A 17,877-nucleotide genomic window follows, 5' to 3' on the forward strand; every position below is an offset into this window, starting at 1 on the left:
TCGATCCAACAGGCCGAGTAAATAATTTGAGGATTTACTCCAGGGCTTCATTGTCTCTACTCTATCTCCACCTGCATGTAAGACTCATGTAACACATACTTAAATTAATAGCACTCAGTAGGGCTTACTGACACAAAATATCAGATATACTTGGGTCAAATCAAGACAGTTAAAATATAAAAGCACATATAGTAAAAGCCATACATAAAATCTGTCAACAGAGTAGTAAACTCTCCTCATCTTATTTTCTTTAATGCTCATCTTAAAAACAAAATTATAAAGTTGAGACGTGTCAATGTTTTCATATATTAATATTTTAATAATTATTTTTGCAATTACTCTTATTCATGTAAAATTTTTTAGTTTCTATTATCACATCAAACCTTAAGAAGGATTTACAATAATATAAATTTTAACAGCGAGGTGTCTTAAAGAAGCACAAGCAACACATAACTATAGTGTTAAAATCGTTCAACAACAAAACAAAGCGTGAATTATCAAAAGGTAGCCCTTACCTCTGTGTGTTCCTTGAATGTCAGTAAGCTTTAATCTATAAAAGGATCTATATTAAAGCTACAATATAATAACTAACTATATACATTCACAGCCATGCATATAATCTAAATATTTCTTTAAAACTATTCAATACTATGTTAATCACAAAGCCCATGGGGAAAAAAAGTAATATGACATACAGAAACTCTTGTTTGGCTGTGCTTGTAGGAGATGTAGGAAAATCCTCCAGTCTACAGATGAAGATTCAAGAGAAAGCAGGAAAACAAAAAGGAAGCAAATAAACATTCATATGTAAATTAGTTACAGTATGACCCATCATCTGGAATGCTTTTCTTATTTTCCACTTTTAAAATTTTCCCTCAAAGAAAATTTTCAACTATTTGCTTTTTAGTTTCATTTCTTTTTAATTGAAATCAGAAATGAAAAATCAAAGAATAAATTCAGAAAGTCTTAAAACTACCAGAGCCTAGTAGTGAATAATTCGTAACTTTTATTAAAAAAAAAAAAAAAGGATCTTCGCTTTTTTCCAAAGGCAAGAAACATAACTATATAATACTTCCTAAAAAGTCCATTTTATAAATACTATGTTTTGCAAGTCTAGAGACTATGTGAAGTCCTTAAGAGATAACAGATAATAGAGCTAAACAATTCAAGAGGATAGAGTAAATAAAATATCTGAGACAACTAAAGAAATTTGTTTTACTTGCTGCATAGGTTAAAGTAACCATGTATTTTAAATTTAGAGCCACCAATGGAATCATGGAACTGAAGGTCTGGAGTAATGTTTAGCAGAAGCACAGATTCAGACAACAATTCTTACTGACTGTAGGATTTTAAGTATTTTAGGCACTTGCTTTTATCTTTCTGAAGCTCAATTTACTTTTCTGTAAAGTGGGATAAAACCATCCCAGTTCACAGAATTCAGATTAGGATTATATAAAGTAATCTAAGTGAGGCTACTAGCTCACAGTAGGTAGTTGGTAAGACTGCAATTATATCATAATATTCCTTCTCCCACACTGAATGATAAAAAAAAAGATCTTGTCTGTCACAACTACTGTAATTTCCTGGTCTTTCCAGACTGCTTAGGAAATGCGATCTGTACCATGTAGGCAGCTATAAAGAAATATATTATTTGGTTCTAGGCTTACAGATCCAAACTACCCCAACAGCCTTAACCATCTATTGAAGGAAATGTTCTCCAAGACAGTTATCACATCACTCATGTTTAAAATATGAATAGAACTGTTACTAATCAATATATGATTAATACCTAATTTTTATGCAGCTAAACAAAATCCTCTAGTCGTATTTAGCATGACAGATTCAATGTAAGATGATAGAACATTAAACTAATTATATTAAGAAAGAGCAAATTCTCAAAATCTGACCTAAATTATCAAAGCATATTTTGTAGTTACAACATATAGTTGCTCCAATGAAAGGAAATTAGTATATACTCCCAAGCATTTGAACAAAGTCAGTGGTTAAATACATTGATAATAGGTTAATGATCTGAATATATTGTGTATATAGGTAATCATCATCAGAACAATTCAAAACAGATCTAAGAGTAGTACTTAGAAAGAAAAGGTTAAGAGCAAAGAATCAAAAGAAAAGTAATATGGTATGTATGGTATATTCACTATAAAAAGTTTACCTATATTATTAGAAGAGTCTCATAGGCTTTATTATTAAATTCTTTAAATGAAAAATGGCAAGATAGAGTTTTAAAACCCAGCGTGAATTTGAGTAATGATTACTTAACATAAAATCAAGAAACAGTATGTATTTTTTGACTAAAATTTTAACAAGTTGAATTATGTAAGCTTTTGCATGTTGAATGTTTAACTGAAGTTTGCATTGTAAACATTTTTTCTTGTTATACGATCTGACAATGTACCTGGAGTCAGTTTTTTGGAAGGGTAAACCAAATGTAGTAAAACAACTGTAAAAAGGGAGAAAATTATTTTTTTCTGAAAACATTTCATTTGGTAATATTCTTAATGACCGGATGATAGTAATTGGTAATATAATGTATACATATCTCAAAACTCATCATACATGGGATTCATCCAATAATTTTAAGTTTCCTATAAAACTAAAATAAACAGTTTAAGAAAATAATAAAAATCTATACACTTACTGTATATTTGGTGTAATTCCTTCAAGCAGCACAATATTAACACCACCAATATGAGCAGTGGCACATGTTTCAGTCATCTTTTGATGTAAAACATCTTAAATGTAAGAAAAAAGAATTATATGAAATCTGGAAATAAAATAATTGTACTTTGTTAAAGTTGCATTTTATCTATAATGCATTCAATGACAAAGTATAATTTAAAAAATTTTTGTAGTAAAATTTAAATTATTTCAAAACTATTTTTTTAATTTCTATTTCTATATATTCATAAACACACACACACACACACACACACGTCAAAATTGGACTAACACCAATCCATACAAGTGGACAAGTCCAGGGCAGCCTGGGTGGCTTGGCGGTTTAGTGCCACCTTTGGCCCAGGGCATGATCCTGGGGACAAGGGGATCAAGTCCCACATAGGGTTCCCTGCACAGGGCCTGCTTCTCCCTCTGCCTGTGTCTCTGCCTCTCTCTCTGTGCGTCTCTTATGAATAAATAAATAAATAAATAAATAAATAAATAAATAAATAATCTTTAAAAAAATAAAAATAAATGGAAAAGTTCATTTTTTGAAGAAAAACTGCCAAGTAGGAATTTTGGAGACATGGCATTGGCTTTTTTTCAGAAAAGTAGAACTGCAGCGTTAGAATGCCATCATACCTTTCATTTTTTCCTTAAGCGTAAAGCTGCCATGGATCCTCTTCAGTTCTGATTCCATTGTTAGCCCACCAATGTCTGCCTCCAGGTGTGTGCGGTTCACCATGCCAATCCCAAACACTATTAGAGTAACGTGCTGAGGTTCAGAAGTTACCAAGCTACGCTTCCTCTGTGTCTTAGTCAAACTGTTACTGTCTTGTTCATTCTCAAACACAACTTTACATGTTGGCTCTGTAGGGCTCCGAACTCCTTTATGAGGAAACAAAGCATGTGGATTTAGATACGAAAACTGTGAAACAGAAGGACAGTTTCAAACAGCATCTTACCTTTCTTCCCATTTCAAACCAGCCCTCTTCCTCACCAAAATGATTTTTAAAATTCTTCAACATTTTCCCATGATCGTATTGACAGTAAATAAGAGAGCCAGGTATTTAAAAGCAGGTATGTCTGAATCTTTAAGACCGTGCTGTGTGTGGAAGGACGGACAGTGGGGTGGCAGATTATCTAACTGCCATTACTTATTTTTGCTCCATGGATGAGTGGCAATTTTCTCGGCATTTTAATTATCTAACTCATAACACTAAGAAAATGTGATCAGCAACCTCTTTTAGTATTACTGTTGTTCTAAAAAGAAAATTTTCAAATACAAAAATATCCACTACCTGCTGGTCCAAATGTTTCTGAAGATTTTTCCAATATTCCTGTTGGATCAGAGATAAGTGAATAGAAGTTAAGTAATTTATACATATTTTGCCAGCACTCAGCGGATGGCTCACTTTGCTCTGACACTGTGATTGAATCAGAGTCATCCATGTGGATAGTCATATGGTCCACCACATCTTTCGAGCCTTTCCTGGACACCTTTGAAGTTCTTCTTTCAGATCTTCCTAACGAATTTTTGTTTCGAGAGTCCTTTTTGTTATTTTCATTGTTGGTCCGTTTGTTCTTTGCATTGTTTACTCTATTGCCACCATTCAGGCTTCCTCTAGAACTGCGGCTGAAGTCGGAGGAGCGAAAATCCCGGTGTTTTCTGGTTTTGAAGGTAGGTGTTGGGGAAGCCGATCCAGCTGTATATCTGCTAAGTTTAATGTCAGTTTGAGTTGCTTTGATGTCGTCTATCATCGTACTAAATTGATGAATAAGGCGAACCAAAGCCATATCTACATGCTGGCTTATTGACTGACAAGAAATAGTGAAGTTACAGTGAAAGGTATTATAATATCGTTTGTTGAGATCGTGGAAAGAAAGAGCGCTGGTAGAGTTCTGAGGAGTGCACACGGACTTTTCCATCACAACAGCACTGATGCTAAAGGTTTCCAACATCAGCGCTGGTTTGAACTCCAGTGGAGGAAGATTCACATGACCTTGCCTAAAAATGCAGAAAAAAGAAGAAAGTGACAAGATTTTATTTCCTTTTTTCCAGAGCTGCCCAACCTTTATTAGTTTGTTAGCAAAAAACCTCCAAGGTGAAACACGTATTAAGCCATTTAAATAATTTTAAGCAAGAAATCAAGCAGAAAAAGCAAGTATGCTTTTTCACAAGGCCAACCTTCTATATGTTGGAAAATAGGCTCTAAATCTTCCCTCTTGATCTTATTCCATAACTAGTTAAAATCAGGTTCATGTTTGTTATTTCAGTGAAAGAATAAAACATTTTTTCTTGCCAGTATGATGGTACACCCAAATGGTAAATGGAATTTAAAGTCAATTATAGGTCAATTAGGGTACCTATCTAAACTATCCTCTCCCCCTCTGTTAAATATATTGTTTACATATTTAATTTCATCACATTTATATAAATTAATTTGCTATTTGAATGAAACCCTGCCAGCTTACTTCGCCAAAATGAAAGTAGTGAGGAAGGCAACTAGAAACAAAAAATGAAAAATGCACACAAAAAAGCTATGAAAATTATTTGGGCAAATCCTCCTGCTTATCTGAAACTTTTCATGTAGGAATGATAGAGTCAATTTTAATATTTAAAAGCCAAAACTGTCTCAGATTTCTGTAAACCAGCTACCGGTAACAATGAACCTCAGCTACCAAAGCTGTAATAAAAAGTATTTTCCCCTCTTCTCCTATGTACAATATGAATGTGTAGTCACACGGGTAAAATTTTTCTAGTAGAAAAAAGAAACAGAAGCTGCTTTGATATTCTCAATTTAACTTAAAGAATTTATTATTTTAAGAAAAACCCCACTTTGGGGTATAATCATGAAAATGCACAAGCTCACAGTAAGACTACAATCAATGCTAAGTGTGTCATCAGAGAAGGAAAGATTGGATTTTGAGAAATAGAATGGAAGGAGAGAGACGACTCAAAAGAAATGAAAATAATCCACAACTGCAGAATAAGAATTGAAAACATATAATGGAGGCAAGAAAGCCTTAAAGAGAAGATATTCAAGTAAAAGGAAATAATCACTTAAGACCAAAGTAGCTAGACAGGTAAGGAGTTGGTATGGGCACTATAGAGCCAAAGTTAAAATTAAATTAAAAAATATTAAGTCTCTACTACGTTCAACTATCTTATCTGGAGATAGCAAAGATATGAAGAAACTGATATTTAAAGAACTTCTACATGTCAGAACCTATGCTAAATCTAATAACTGTTCTAGCTTTACAGGATAGGATATGTATGTTGGTACAAGAAACTATAACCCAAAAATAAAGTACAGTAATTAGCAGAATGAATAATGTGCTATAAAAAAGAAAAAAATCCAACTGAAATTAATGACCAGGAAAAGTGTACTGTGGCAAAGATCTCCAAAAAAATAGAGTTTAAGGTGGAATTATAGGAGATCTGAGAAATAAAAGCTAACCATGGGCCAGTAAAAAGAAGGTGGAGTATTTAGAGCTGATGTGATAGTATAAAAATGTAAAGGAATATTAAGTGCAACTACGCCAAAGACAATTAAGTTCAAAGTCACTTAAAGAACCTCTGTGAACATAAAAAGTAAGGTCAGATGAAAGTCTAGTCTGTGGCAGTATTATATAGCATTTAGTAAGCCAATAAGTAGGCTATAAACTATAATTATTCTAATACATATACAATCTAATTATATCTATGGATGATACATACACTGTGTGTGTGTATATGGAAGTCAGCTATTGCAAACAGAAATACAAGTTTAACACAGAACTTTTAAATTTAATAAGGGAGTGTAGGTTGGTATTAGTGCTCTGGTGTCTGAATTTGATGATTCCAATGTGAATGGATTTCAGTTGCCATGGTTTGGTTCTATAATACCAGTCCCCTAACAACACCATTTAAATTTTAAACTAAAATTTACTGTGAAAAATGGCATAGAGTACAAACTTGCTGCTAGCTCTTCATTCCACAAATCACTACGTAAATAACAGATGTACATCATGATCATTAACCAATCACATTATCTAAGTCAGTGATTGGTCAATGTACATTTGTTATTCATTTCATGCACAGACAGTAAAGCATGTAGCTGTGTTGCCTCTTTGTGACAAACCGAAATGACATTTTACAAAAATGGATAATCAAAAGAGGGAACTGGACAGCAAAGACAAAAATGCAGTAATGAAACAAAATAATGATAACATTGGTGTTGTAAATTAAAAGTAAATGGAGTTATAGAAGAAATGACTAATTGGAGATTGTGGATACTTCTATTACTCTAGAAACTACAGATATGCAGCCAGAGGAACTCACTGAAGACAAACTTACTGGCATAAAGAGGAAAGTGGTAACAAAAAGGATGGCGATATCCCAGAGGAGTGATGTTGGCAAAAAACTTCATAGTTAAAGGAACTCATGATGGTATTTCATGACATTACAAGTGCAAGGAAAAAATGTTGGAAACTCATCAATACTTAACAAAAGAGTACAGCATTATGCCAAGGTACAGAAAAGATGCTCTTTCTAAATTGCAAGTTATATGATGATAAGATGGCAAGAGCTATTCAAACAATCCTTTGAGATTTTTATAAAAAAGACACTTTAATTCTCAATGTTTCTAATGTTTAAATTATAATTTACTAAATATTAGTTTATTATATTTTGCATTTTCCTACACACTTATAATAAGCAGTAAGAGAGCTTTTAATGTTTTTTTTTAATTTTTTTTAAATTTTATTTATGATAGTCATATCACAGAGAGAGAGAGAGAGAGAGAGGCAGAGGGAGAAGCAGGCTTCATGCACCGGGAGCCCAACGTGGGATTCGATCCCAGATCTCCAGGATCGTGCCCTGGGCCAAAGGCAGGCGCTAAATCGCTGCGCCACCCAGGGATCCCAGCTTTTAATGTTTTAACAAACATTTTTTCCAGGTCACAAAACCAAGATAATTTCCCCACTAATGTTGAATAGAAAAGACAATGCAATTTCCATGATCCTGCGTCATTAGAAAATCCTAAGATATCTACACCTGAAACAAAATTTGAGAAAGCTATATTTTTCTATTAATAATTGACATCCAAACATTTAAACTGATTTTGTCAAATTATTTACATTTTTAAATAGAATTATTTCAGATGGAAAACATTTCACTTATTCAACTGTGTGATACACGTATACCCGTGCATTTTACTTTTAATCTACCCCCTTATAAAAACACAAACTGTATGAAACCAAGAATGTTGCAAAACCTCCTAATTGCCACCTATATCCATATTCTACTATTCCTACATACAAAGCAAGACCTATGCAAAGTAAAATTTCATGTTCATTAGTCAAATACTATTAGTAGGCATAATATTTCCTATTCAAGCAGTAAAGAGACCAAAGAACTATCCCTGATAATAATGATAGTAAAAGATAGTTCTTAACTTTTACAATGCTACATTTAGCATTCCTGTGTATTTGTTTCTCATGGCTATACTCTCAATATGACTTCTACCCTATTTCTAATAGAAAATACAAGTCAATTCAGAATGCAGGTTAGGAATAATTATAAGTAAAATATATAAAATTACAATGCATAAGATCATAAAAATTTAGCTACTACAAGAGTAAACAAATTCTGAGTATACATACAACAAATGTACTTTGGCTGATTCATGTACACATACTAACATGACACAAAACTATGCGTCAACACAGGTGTCATCGTCTATAAAATCAACAAGTTTTAAAATGAGGTTATTAAAAAAATAAATAAAAAAGAAAATAAAATGAACTTATTTTTGATAAATGGAAGTTACCTTCTCATTAAAATATTAAAATTACTTTATCATTAGCATAAGAGGAAAACAAAGTTAAAAAACAGATATTATAACCTGTGTATAACATTTTACACAAAAAGAACAAAAGAACACACCTTCTTGCTCTTTTGCCTTTTCTCTCTTTGGCTGTGTCTGAATCTACAATATCTGCTCTAAGGCAGTCCAAAGTCCCTGAAAATGAAAGGTGTTCTCCAAAGTACATTCGGTAGCAGAGTGGCATTGCATCCTGTGACTGAATTCCTGTATGACTGAGAAGAGGCTTAAAAACAACCTAAAAGACATAACACATTAATTAATTAGCTTCAGTAACAATTCATCATTTCCTGTGGCTTTTTTCTTACCCTACTTCAATACATGTATTAATACTGTAGTGTGAAGCCAAAAAAAAAGGACCTGTAATAATAAATATAGCTCTAATTTTAGTTAAAACCTAACAGTATTTTTGAGCATCTATTATGTGCTACTTATCTTTAATCACAAGGACAAAGATTTCTCCATCGTGCCTGAGTGTCTGAAATTACAAGGAAAATAAAATTGTGAACTAATTTCAATCATTCTACTTCATGCTTTTAAAAAAGGCATGACTATATACTGCATTTCCATAAAAATCTGGTATACTAGAATACTTTATCAACTTCCTATGTTAATTTTAAAACATTTCATATGTAATATTATGAACGTCTGACTTTTTTTTAAATGGTATTGCCAAATACCATAAGGAGATGTTATTTTTTCAGGATGAGAGACTCAAGGACAGTTACATACTTAGGAGGAATTAGGAAGATCTCAGTCAGAAAAAGAAAAAAGGGTAAACTAATAGAGCAAGATTCAGGGAGGAATGAGGAATGTTGGAATTTAGAGTCATTCAAAGAGACGTTTTAGACATAAAAAATTACTTTTTTTTCCTGAGAAACTAAGAGGGCAAAAAATTCCATATAGGAATGAATTGGTTGTAACAATCATTTAATATTTATTTTCTGACAAAAAACCTTTCTTTATATATTAAGTACCATACATGCTTATGGAAATAAAACACTCTGGTTAAATCTCTTATTAACGGATTTTGTAGTCACGAAGAGCTAATGCAAACAGAAGCAACTATATGTGTTTAGTAGTTGATCATTATAATCACTCTGCTTATTCTTTGCTGTCTGGTTCCTTTTCCTCCTTCCACATCCAAAATAAGGTGCTATCCAGTACTTTCCATGGCCCTCGGATAACCCTTTCACTATACATTCTCCCTTAGTGATCTTTTCCTAGAAGTTAAATAATACCATTAAAATGGACAAGTGCCATTTATGTATTAAGACCTAAGTCTACATGTTCAATTATCTCTCGGTCATCTCATCTCTTTGTGCTTGGGAAGACAAGTTACCCTTGTGAAGGCCTAAAGGCCTAGAATAGAGAATTCAAACAATTGTACACTAGACTAGAATCTTAGGAAGAAATTTTCTCTCCCTTATATACTTACTTGGGATATTCTCTCTTAGGTTTTACTCTTTCATTCTCATGGAAAAACTCTTCCCTCTTCAAGGTTCAAACCACCCTCTATCTCTCCTAATGTTTGTTATTTATCACACCTCCCTCTTGTTAATCCCCATACAAATCAGAAACTGATTCCTGACTTACTTCCTTCTTTTTCTTTTCAATCCTAATTTATCATCTTGAATGACTCCTTTGACCATGCAGATTACTCAATCAACACTTCAGTTCCAAAGTTATGTGACTTCTCTCCCTCTTTCCCCCATAATCATGGCTAAAACTCCATTTCAGCAACTATCTATCACCCTCATTTTTATTGCTACATCTGCTTTGGATCAATCCTCTTCTGCTCCTATAGCTGAGCTGCTAGCAACAATGAGAGGAAATGATATAATTGCATTCACTGGTACCCCAACACTAACCTAATCTCTTAACTAGGTCCTCCACACTATTTGGCAATCCTTTTAGGGCACCTAACCTCTACACATATTTAAATCACCTTACAGAATTTTTTACTGTATTATTTAATATTCATGTTTCTAGATTTTATAGTCTTATATGTAAAACAATATAATAATCCCTAGAAATATGTATTGAATGCTAACAAATGCAATTAATGTATTCTATAGCCCAAAACAACAAAAACTTATTTATTTTCCCACTCTCCTTTAATTAAAAAAAAAAAAAAATGAAGTCCAATGTTTTGGAGAAGTCTACTAAAAACTACTCCAATGTTTTGGAGAAGTCTCAAGAAAATTTAAAAGTGCTTGATATATTTCTTAACATAAATTACCTTCTACTGTAAGAGAAAATTGAAGCTACCAATTTGCAAACTTACTGTATAATTGTGAACTGTCCTTAATGCCCTCTTAGTTTCTCAGAAAAAAAAAGTAATTTTTTATGTCTAAAACGTCTCTTTGAATGACTCTAAATTCTAACATTCCTCATTCCTCCCTGAATCTTGCTCTATTAGTTTACCCTTTTTCTTTTTCTGACTGAGATCTTCCTAATTCCTCCTAAGTATGTAACTGTCCTTGAGTCTCTCATCCTGAAAAAATAACATCTCTTAATACCAACGGTCCCACTCGCCCACTTGCCTTATGATCATTCAAACTAAAATATTCATTTCAAAGGATTTTGCTCTCCATTCCTATATTTAATCAATTGAATAAGGCCTCCACGTTATTTTGCCTTTACCTTATCAAAGCCACAACCATCTAAGCTAAAAGCCTCATTTATCACTTATGTGAACTATTTCAATAATTCATCTTTTCACCTACAGTTTCTCTACATCAATCCATTTAACACATAAAATAACCTATATAATACTTCCACATGTACAGTTTTAGTCACTTTATTCCTCTGCTTTAAAATCTTCAGGGCCTCCCAAATGCTCACTCAGAAAATCTTAACATAGCACTTAACACAGCCTTCTAAAGGACAGGATTAAATTTAGCTTTCTAGTTATGTTATTTAGTGGATCTGTATCTCCACATATCAAAAATGTTACTGTATGGGACAACTAACTATATGCTATTCTTCGGTTTATTGCAGATCTATAGATGCTAAATTTGCATTTGTAATTAACCCATGTGCTTTTAAAAGGCTCTTCCTTTTTTGCATGAAGACTCAGACAGACAATCACAGAAAAAAAGATTTTTCACCAGAATTCCCAGGTGCATATAACTGGACAGTTCCAGCTGCTAAGAACTACCTAATGAGGGGTTACTATAATTACAGAAAAACAGACTGGCTCACCTGTGCATCAGCAAGTTGCACAGCAGGAAACCCTTGGTTGGCTTCTTCTACACCTGCCACATCATCCTGACTAGTACTATGCTGAGAATGTGTTCCATCCAAAGTATTCTGGTCACTAGATAAGACAGTGTTGAAATCCGAGGCTGAGGGTATTGTTGGAAGATTGGGTGCAACACCTAACAGAGTAAATGTTCGAGAATAGAATCTGATTATGAGGAAATAACAACATAAAAGGGAACAGCAAAATAAACTCATGAAGCCCGTATTATAGCAGTATTACCAGACTATTAAAAAAAAAAACAACCCAGCACTTTTTGGTCATTTTGTAGACATGATCCAGTAATAAAAATGAAATTAAACTAAAATTTCAGAAAGTATCAGTCATCCTCACACATGAAGTCTGTTTTAGAGCCAGTCAGTTCAAAATACAGAATTTTAAGGCCAGATCTTTGAAAAACATTTGATATCCCCTTAGCTTTGCACTGAGGACCAGTTACAGACAGCAGCAGGGCAAAAGCCACAGATGTCAGAGTCCCACATATAAATTTCTTCCCAATTATGCTTTCCTAAGGCAGAACAAAAATAAAATAGTGCTATTTACTTCCATGTATTCCCTTTATCCTTTAACTCCCCAGGCAAAGGACCCAAGATAAAGACGAAATGTTCTTTTCTGGTTTTCTTAAAATTTAAACCGTGCAGTAGTTAGACTAGTGCTAGAACACTGCTGAGAACTGATCGAAATATGATCCGTCTAACTTCTGCAACTAAGAGCCAATGCTAAGAACTAGAATGCAGTCATAATTAGGATCGGATTCCAGACTCAAGAGTGATCCACACACCAGCAAAACAAAGGACTAAGTAGTCACTTATCAACCAATCATAATTTCATATTTTCTATCTGAACAGAATTTGCTAGACATGCAAATAGCTGTTACATGAATTAATTTCAGCTGCCTTCAGTAACCAGGATCAAAGGCTACTTCACATATTCTTTAAAACAACTTTTTTTACAAGCATCTAGTAAATGTGGAAAAATATCCCAAAAAAGAAAAACTAGAAAATGAAGGGTGGCACCACTTATGTTTCTGGAGACAGCCACCAACATTTCTTGGTGAATTCCCTGTCAGTCTTGTTGTTTATATGTATCTATCTGTTCTATCACATCTAAGGTTAGAATTTCAGATCAGTTTAAAATAGTACAAGAAAAGGCTATACAGACAGAAAGATCCTGAAAAGAAGAGATCTGAAACAAAGTGTTGCAATTCAAGTCTTCAGAGGACTCTTATAATCCATAAACAAAGGCATGTTTGTGGGGTTAGGAAAAACTATCAAACAGGAAGAAATCAGACTGATGAAGAGTTCAGAATTTAAAAGTATCCTGGCTTCTAACTATACTATATAGAGAGAGTAAGCCTAATAGTTCAAACTTTTAAAAAATGTATATTAAACTATTACTGTTTTAATTAAAAGAACAATACTTACAAGCTTTTAAAATTAATAAATTGTCCTCATTTCTCAAGGGCAAGAACATCATTTTATTCCTCTTAGAACCCTAACTATAAAAGAATGCTAGTTATTGTTTCTCAGAGGAATCTGAAAAAATCAAAAAATATTTTCTGTGCTGTAGGTACATTATATCATATTCTTTGCATTTTTTTTCACTCACCTCCTTTGGTATTTTTTTTTTTCCTTTGGTATTTTGAAACTTAAACTAGCTACATGAGCTGGATGTTTTAAACGCTTTAAATTATACACAATCTCATATTTGACATATTTGTTTTTCCATAGAATACCAAGTGATTGCTTACAATTAATTCTCTTAATTCAGTATTAACAAAGGCATTTCATACGGGCAAATTTTAACTAAACAGATTAAACATTTGATATATTTTCATTCTGTGAAAAATAGGGTTTTATTAAAATTTACATATGCCCCTTAGACAGGTAAGCAAAGAAACATGATGACTCAATACCTGATGGAAGACTATTGTGTGCGGATTTTGTAACAGGAGATTCTTGTACCACACTTCCACGATTACCCACAGCATTTGACATCCAGTTATAAAAACTCACAGATGATGGCTCAGATAGCAAGGGATGTTCAGATAACATATCAGTGGCCACTGTATTTCCTGAAAATAAAGGCTTATTGAGTACAGTATTACTTACATAATAAGAAGCAGAAAATGTGACTTATGTAAATTATTTTTTTAAGTGAGATTAAATTGTCTTTTGCAGATTTTCCAAACTCACTGCATGATGTTGGCATTTGGATGTTAAGGCATTAATAAGTAACTTATTTTTAATATAACAGGAAGAAATTTACTATTGACTGGTTTAGACATCATCCTCTATCACAACTAGATTGATAATAATGTCAAATGCTGCAATTTAGAAATCCAAACTAAGGGCATGAAGACACCAACAAGTTACGAACAGAACAATTTCCCCAAATACTTTTTCAAAAATAAGGTATAATACATAGATTAGTTATGCAACCAAAGTATAAATCAAAATGAACTTAAGTCCTGTGGGTTTTTTTTTTTTTTTAATTCTCACAAAGAAATAAACTTGTAATTGTCAAAACTAAGGATATACCCGTCCTTGTTAGAGAGCTGCTTTTTACAGCTGCACTACTTCGTTGAGGAGTCCCTTCTAGGAGGTTGTGCAAGCTTGGGAAGCTTCCAGTCAGGTAGCTGAGTAGGCTCTCCTTCCTTGGACTCTCCTTAACTGGCATCCCGGGACGTCCAACATGCACTGGAGAATCTGTGGCGGTGTCTCCACTGGTATAGCTCAAAGAATGATATGGGTGAATGCCCTACAAAAGGACAAAACAGGGCTCTTTCTTATGCATATAAAAATGACTGCTAATGACTACTACTACTATTACTGTTGCTATTACTGATAGTTACTATTCAGTTTATACCAGAACAGATTGTGCCTGCTAGGATTGTGGTGAATCTCAAATGTACATAAAAATGTTTTAAAACTTTACAGGACAATTCAAAGGACAGCCTTTATTATCATTCACTTATTTTAAACAATAAATTATTAACTCCCTTTGAAATCTGAAGAATGTGTCTGGTGGTAAGATTTCCAGCCCCAAATTCTCAATACTGTACTATTCTTGTTGGTACCCTGATAACGAAAATCTGTAAGAGATTTTTGTAGCGTTCTAATAAGTAAAAAACAATTTCCAGCAATTCTCTGAGGAAAATTAAAAAATTACAGAATTGTCCATCTCTATCTGCTCTATCACATCTAAGGTTAGAATTTCAGATCAGTTTAAAATAGTACAAGAAAAGGCTATACAGACAGAAAGATCCTGAAAAGAAGAGATCTGAAACAAAGTGTTGCAATTCAAGTCTTCAGAGGACTTTTATAATCCATAAACAAAGGCATGTTTGTGGGGTTAGGAAAAACTATCAAACAGGAAGAAATCAGACTGATGAAGAGTTCAGAATTTAAAAGTATCCTGGCTTCTAAATATACTATATAGAGAAAGTAAGCCTAATAGTTCAAACTTTTAAAAAATGTATATTAAACTATTACTGTTTTAATTAAAAGAACAATACTTACACAGAATAAAAACTTTGAAAGCACAAAGAAAATTCAATAAATTGTATTCCCTGAGCTCCGGTCTAAAAGATCCCTTCCCCTAGAAGTACTCTTAAGTGTTTCTTAAATATATATCCACCTTTAAATAATTTATAACTATAAAAGCATATATACATATTTATCCTTTTTTTTTTCTTTAACACACAGATACATATCATCCTATATTCTGTTTTTACTTTAATCCAGGCACTTTGGTGACCATTCCATATTCACTTAGAGATCTATCTACTTCATCTTTTTGAAGTCTTCATGGTACACATCTGTATCACGGTACACTAGTTTATTAGTCCTCAACTGGTTAATCATTTATGTTGCTTCCATTATTTTCCTATTATAAACAGTGTTGTAAAGAACATTATTACACATATGTCATAGAGCATTTATGAGCATTCATTTCTTTATTTTTAATTTTTTAAAAAGATTTTATTTATTTATTCATGAGAGACACAGAGAGAGAGAGGCAGAGACACAGACAGAGGGAGAAGCAGGCTCCATGCAGGGAGCCCAATGTGGGACTGGATCCCGGGTTTCCAGGATCAGGCATTGGGCCAAAGGTGGTGCTAAACACTGAGCCACCCAGGCTGCCCCATTCATTTCTTTAGAATGAATTCCTGGGCAGGTATATACTGAGTGAAAGAACTTTACCTTTCTAATTTTGACAGAAATTGCCAAACTGTTCTTCAAAGAGTTTGTGCCAATTTAAACACCCACCAGTACTATGCGAGAGTGTTTTCCCTTTTCTTTACCAACATATACTGTTCTAATGTGTTAGTGTTTTTTGTTTGTTTGTTTGTTTTTTTGCGTGTGTGTTAGTTGTTTTCAATTTGATCAGTGGAAATGGAAATCTCATTTTAATTTACATTTCTTTAATTATGAGATAACATTTTCATATTTGTGTATTTATTTCTCTGTGAACTGCCCATTAACCAATTCTTTTCTATTGTGTTCTTTTTCTTAGTGATTAGAGAAAGATCTTTATATATGAGGAAATCAGCCCTTTGACACTTATCTTTCTATTTTGTTTATGTTAACTTTTTCTGTGTAGAAATTTTATATTTTAATATGGCAAAATTGTCAGTCACTTACCTTATGGATTCTGAATATTAATGTAAGTCTATATCCAGACTTTCAAAGAAAGTTAAAATACTGACTGTCATTTTCATTGCTCATAAAAGGAAACTAACAAAAAATAAATAACCCATGATAACAAATAACTTACATGCTTATTATGTGCCAGGTATTGTTCTAAGCATTTTTTACGTATAAAAACAGTTATTTCTTAACATGGATATTCTAGAAAAAGTTGCTATTGTAATCTCCATCTTACAGATAAGGAAACTGACACAAAGTACAGTTAAAAGCTTGTTCAGTCACAAAGCAACTAAGTGGCAGAGGCAGAACTGAAACCAAGGCTGTCTGTCTCCCAAGGTGGTAGTCAACTTTGTTATACATGTGTCTTATCAAGCACTGGTTAAGTTTCTTATACAGTGTAATTAAAATAATGAAATAGCTTAAATCAAACTGTATATTAAGTTGCTAGTCATGCCCATTTCAACATAAAAATATTTATTATTATTGAATTATTAAACTATTCATTCTTGAGTATAAAATACTATTTGAATGTTTACATTTAAATACCTAATATTTGAATTTGAGATAGCAGAAATTTAGGTCTTCTCTGGAAGTCTACTCTAACCAGAAACAGCAATAATGTACCTTGATTTTTAATGCAGAGTCACTATGGGTATGAGTCTTAGAAAGTTTCCTCATTATCTCAGCTCCAGTTACAGGTCCAGAGCTACCAGGTGGAGGACGGTTAGCTGTTCCTTCTAGTAGCATTGTGTGTTCACTGACTGTGGCTGAAACAATTCAAAAAAATTAGTGGGCTAAAGATGATCATTTTCTTGAAACATCAACACCAGTGTTTCTAGTGGTGTAACTATACTCAACTTTACATATTCCTTGAGTAAATAGATTAATTAAATTTCCTTGAAATTAACTGTGGAATCTGCCTTAATACTATTTTTTGTCTTTTATTCTCCCAATCCCAATTTTCTCAGACTCAAGAAAGGAACAAATAGCTTCAGTCCCTCCACAAGCCAGTCTGAAGGGTATAGAGATAAAAAAAAAAAAAAAAAAAAAAAAAAAAACAACTAAGTTCAAAGTACAATACTTTAAAAAATACTCAGGCACTTGCAGATAGTTAATTAGGAGGGACATTTTGTTTGTTTTTTTTGTATGTGTTTTTAGAGCACACACACTGTGAGTGAGGGCGGGAGGTGGGGGGGCACAGGAAGAGGGAGAAGAGGGAAAGAGAATCTTAAGCAGGTTCCATGCCCAAAACAGAACCAACACAGGGCTTGATCTTTGACCCTGAGATCAGGACCTGAGCCGAAATCAAGAGTCAGGATGCTTAACCAACTGAACTACCCAGGAACCTCTCTTTCACAGCAAATTCATTTTTCTATAAAGTTTAAAAAAAAAAAAAGCTGGGTAATTGTAA

General features: G+C 33.1%; 1 protein-coding gene and 1 long non-coding RNA gene across 11 annotated transcripts in view; one reads left to right on the plus strand and one right to left on the minus strand.

The window, feature by feature from the left end:
* BLTP1 (bridge-like lipid transfer protein family member 1) overlaps positions 1-17,877 on the minus strand; it is a 204,441-nt gene that overhangs the window by 67,485 nt on the left and 119,079 nt on the right. For 9 of the 10 annotated variants that reach the window (XM_072788527.1, XM_072788533.1, XM_072788534.1 and 6 more), the window contains 9 exons: positions 17,091-17,233; positions 14,355-14,574; positions 13,730-13,888; positions 11,757-11,932; positions 8,612-8,787; positions 3,984-4,690; positions 3,325-3,570; positions 2,663-2,756; positions 696-746 (listed from right to left, as the gene is read on the minus strand). In XM_072788527.1, coding sequence (XP_072644628.1) covers positions 696-746; positions 2,663-2,756; positions 3,325-3,570; positions 3,984-4,690; positions 8,612-8,787; positions 11,757-11,932; positions 13,730-13,888; positions 14,355-14,574; positions 17,091-17,233 — 1,972 coding nt within the window. The remainder of the gene's footprint in view (positions 1-695; positions 747-2,662; positions 2,757-3,324; positions 3,571-3,983; positions 4,691-8,611; positions 8,788-11,756; positions 11,933-13,729; positions 13,889-14,354; positions 14,575-17,090; positions 17,234-17,877) is intronic. The other variant, XM_072788528.1, reaches the window with a different exon arrangement.
* On the plus strand, positions 3,637-7,102 carry LOC140611725 (uncharacterized). The gene is made up of 3 exons (XR_012012872.1): positions 3,637-3,762; positions 4,300-4,363; positions 6,976-7,102. It is a non-coding gene; the product is annotated as an uncharacterized lncRNA (long non-coding RNA).

The sequence above is a fragment of the Canis lupus genome, chromosome 20 (genome assembly GCF_048164855.1).
Source record: "Canis lupus baileyi chromosome 20, mCanLup2.hap1, whole genome shotgun sequence".
NCBI classification, from domain to species: domain Eukaryota; kingdom Metazoa; phylum Chordata; class Mammalia; order Carnivora; family Canidae; genus Canis; species Canis lupus.